This window comes from Uranotaenia lowii, chromosome 2 (assembly GCF_029784155.1).
Source record: "Uranotaenia lowii strain MFRU-FL chromosome 2, ASM2978415v1, whole genome shotgun sequence".
Taxonomy (NCBI): Eukaryota; Metazoa; Arthropoda; class Insecta; order Diptera; family Culicidae; genus Uranotaenia; species Uranotaenia lowii.
In genome coordinates this window covers 299316813-299321080 of record NC_073692.1, presented here as the reverse complement: position 1 = coordinate 299321080, position 4268 = coordinate 299316813, and the positions used below count along the sequence as shown (strand labels likewise).

Sequence of the window (4268 nt, the reverse complement as noted above, 5' to 3'; positions counted from 1 at the left end):
TGAGTCGAATGCTTGAAGGTTGGTGACTCAGCTGTTTCACTCGATTACCGTAATACGACATTTCCCTCGACTACACAGTGACTGGAGTCGACTGGAGTCGAGTCGAGTTACTCGTCTTATGTAATAAGGCCCTATTTGGATACCACCTCCAAATCTTACATTAGCTAGGCTTTCGAAGGAATATTTTAAAAATTGGTTTTATTTCTGGAACACTAAATTTAATCGCCACTTAAACATTTATTAAATGCAATGAATAATATTTTTGATTTTCATAACACGGGTGTGGTACACATATGAACACTACACATTATACGCTTGGTTCATTTTGTATTATACTCAAACGATTTGATTGGATCTTTCTTCAATGTTCATGAATTTCACAATATGTAAGAACTTTCTACGTATATATTCACGTATCAAAATAATTATTGTGCCTTTGAAAATATAAACTACAGTGATACCTCGACATACGAGTGCCCCAACATACGAGTTTTTCGAGATACCAGCCGACGAGCAAGTGATTTTTTGCTTTTAGTTACGAGCGAAATTCGAGATACGAGTTCGGTTCGGTTCGGTAGTAACATCAGTGATGTCAACCTTCGAGATACGAGTAATTTGTACGATCAAGGTTGCGGAACGAATTAACTCGTATGTCGAGGTACCACCGTAATCATAAAATAGCGCCTTCGTCCGACAATGTTCATGCTTAGGTATAATAGAGAGATTGAATTCGCCAGGAGTATTGTTGGTACTTGCTGGATCAATTTTATAAATGGCCTGTTAAATATGTCAAGGTACCGAGATGCAGCTGAAAAAAATCCATTCTCCTATTTTCGACCATCATTTTGGATGATAATTTTGTTCTTCTCCCGAGTAACTTTGGGAATCCCACCGAGGGAAGAAAGGAACTGCAGTTGTTTGAGATTCTGCTGCGGAATATCCGGTGGGAACGGTTTTCGTTTCGTGCGGCTTGATCCGCTGGGTGTCAATTCGTTCGCAGCTGGGTTGTATGGTTTCAGAGCATTCTCAGGGATTGGACTGCTTATGGACGCGGAAGTGTCTGCTGCAAAATGACGGAGCATCAGATTCAACTTAGTTTCGTGGTGCTTCTTTAGCGCTATTATTGAACGTTCTTTCTCAAGTCTTGTCTGTTTAATGGCATTGGTCAGGATTTTTTCCTGCCACTTCCAAGCATCACGTTCTCTTTCAAAAGTTATGCATTGCATTTCGAACTTTTGACTGTCCTCTCTCAAATCAACTACTTTCTGAAAGTACTTGTACAACAATGTTCTCATTTCGTCGGTCGACAGTTTGTTCAAACGGGCCATCAACATCTGCTCGCCTTTTTCACGTTGTAAGCTTTCATCCGTGTCAATACTCTTCCTGCCGCATATAAGCTCGTTTTTCATTTCTATTGCTGCATCGATGGCTTCGATTGCCTCCTCGGTTTCCACTAACTTCCGGGCTTCATCTTCCAGCGGCCCAGTTTTATTTTCTCGAATTTTCTTATCTAAATTGCACCTCTGCACTAGCAAATGATTGCGCGTACTTCGCAGATTGAAAATCTCCTGTCGAAGAGAATCTTTTTCGGCACCTTTTTTGTTTACATACTTTTTCAAATTACTTGATTTTTCTTTCAGCACATGCTCGATGTGCGAGATTCGATCATTCATATTTTTGATTTTGCTTTTTCCTTCGCTGATTTCCTGAATGGCACTTATTTTGGCAGTTTTTTCCTTTCGAACAACTTTGATTTCCTTCTCAGTCGATTCCTTTTTGTCCAGTTCTTTTTTCAACATCTTCTGTAGAACCTGTAAAAAAACAAATTTAGTTTTTGAAATGACAATTCATAAATTAATAGAATCTTACATCCAGCTGTTTTTGGGAATCCTTAACTGATTGTTGCAGTTTTTTCTTCTTCTGACCTGACTCTCCAGCAATGTCTCGAATAGATTCTAGATCCTTCAATCGTTGCTCTAGCTGAGAGGCACGGGTCTCAAGTTGATTGATCTCCCGCTTATCGACCTTATTGACGACAGCTTCGTCCAGCCGTAGTTTAACTTTTTCGTATTCATCCTTCAAATTACGCTTTTTTTTGTTGAAGCGTGATTTGGCTACAGAGCGGGTTTCACTGTGCTCAATAAGATCGCTGATGAACTTCTGTTTAAGGGAAATAGTCCGACGTATTTCTTCAATTTGAGCGTGAAGGGATTCAACGGTGGCAACCGTGATGCGAAGGTTATTGTTCAGCGTATCCAGTCGTTTACTGGTTATCTGATTTTGAGTATGTATGGGAGAGGATTGTGAGTCAGATTGAAGAGGAGCAAGTAGTGTGAGTTCGGTGCTACTAGCAGATTCTGCATCAAAAATGGACTTTCGACGAGCCGGGTTGTGCGTTGAAGCAAGTTGCTTCTTAGATTTAAGCTCTTCGTTTAGGTCATCGATCATTTTAGGATGAGCTTGGAAAAATTCTTTGTACTTCTCGTTGATGAGATTGTTGGTTTTGATCTGAAAGTTTCGCATGTAACCATTGATTCGATCAGTCATATCTGTGAGATGTGTACAAATGTCCGAATCACTTTCGTTGTCAGAATTGCACTGCTCGCTGGAGTTGATTTTACCGCTGCTCTGTAAAGTTTCGTCTCCTTCATCAATTTCTTCAATTGGTCCAAGACAAACTCGCGGAGGAGCACTTCCCGTGTTAATACTGATATCTGTCGAACTAAAACATTCATCGCATTCGGCCTTTAAATAAAGCCACTCCTCTATTTGGCCGCGTTCTTGCTGTGATAGTTCTGTAGCGCTAAAAAGTTTATTAAAAATGCTTTCGGCATTCTTCAATAGCTTACACCATTGCTGGGAAGCGCAATGTAGATCGTACAAATTGGGTTGGGGAATCATGCCATGAATATCTTCATTCATTACTACCAGTGGAGCGTTGTTATCAGAGAACGTATTCATTATAACATGATTAACGATATCTTGAGCCTTTTCGCAAAATTCCAAATTCAATAAAGTTTCCTCGCTTTCTAGATCTTTCAAACAAAGTACAATCATCGTTTGGGCTCGACCACCGAACGAGTCTTTTAGGAATGCAGTTAAAATAGATTCATTGTAGTCATCACTTCTCTTGTACACGATATCTTCGAGCTTTCGCAATCCGGAATCAACTAATAACTTTTTGCCATCAACCACCTCCCGAATGGTTCCAGTCAGGTCGCAAAAACTTATCGTCGATTGGCGATGTTGATTTAAGCCATTCAGCGCAGTCCACTGTTGTTCCAAAATCAGACTCAGAATATTATGGTTTTCTGGATTCTTGCTATGCAATCCTAAGCTCAACAGATTATAAATCTCTTCAATAGTGAAACATTGCATCAACGATGTCCCCAAAACGTCTATCAAATCTCCGTCCCTCGTTATTTCAGTCCATGCCACAGCCACCGAGTACATCCGCTCGGGATGTACGTTCAACTGGCAAAACAAATCTCTAATGAAACCCAAAACGATCCCTTCGCAAGCGGCATTTCCATACAGGGCAAAGCTTTTTCCGCTTGCTTCCGATCCATAGCTTACAACCGAATAGTCATATCCCTCTAGGACAGAATCAACAACGCCAGCAATCGATTCTCCATAAATCAGTCGAAGGTCAGTTTCCTCGCCCTGATAAACCCGACTAAATCGGAAGCTTCTTCCGTTGCCCCCTGGCCACACCAGAAGTCGTTGATGTTCATCGTCATTTTCTAGCTCCAACAATTGCTCCTCCTCAAGACTTCGAGGGTGGTCCTTCTGTCGCTTTTCGTCTTGGGTGTTCTGATGAGCTGCTGAAACTATCGACGATGACAATGTGTCCGGCGGTGACGGTAAAATTCGAACCACTACTTTCAAGGGAATGTCCATTTTCGGTAGCACTGTTGTAGACGAAAATATTCATTGCATTTTCCATAAAAATCTTGAGAAAAAAAACCCTTACCATTTGCTAAACTGTGATGCTGTTTTTGGTCCTGCGAGGTGAAAATTTTTGCTTTTTTTCATCTGAGAAAAAGAAGACGTCAGTTCATCGGGGGGTGATCAATGAAAATGTTGTGTTGCATTGTCGCAATACAAAGCTTCAACACTCCGGGCCTTGAATAAACAAATTTGGGAATTTTATTCCTCTCAACTAATTCTTGATATCGTGATCGAACTTAGATTGAGATATTTGACTTGAACGGGTATTAAAAATATATTGTTGTTCAGTGTCGGAAGTAGCAGGCGTGTTGTTCCAT

At 40.7% G+C, this 4268-nt stretch overlaps 1 protein-coding gene across 1 annotated transcript; it reads right to left on the bottom strand.

The window, feature by feature from the left end:
* Positions 1-210: 210 nt before the first annotated feature.
* Positions 211-4066, bottom strand: LOC129744519 (kinesin-like protein costa). Its single transcript, XM_055737091.1, has 3 exons — positions 3974-4066; positions 1870-3911; positions 211-1811 (listed from the first exon to the last, which is right to left on the bottom strand). The coding sequence occupies exons 2-3, from the start codon at positions 3898-3900 to the stop codon at positions 828-830; spliced, it is 3015 nt and encodes a 1004-aa protein (XP_055593066.1). The 5' UTR covers positions 3901-3911; positions 3974-4066; the 3' UTR covers positions 211-827.
* Between the last annotated feature and the right edge of the window lie 202 nt (positions 4067-4268).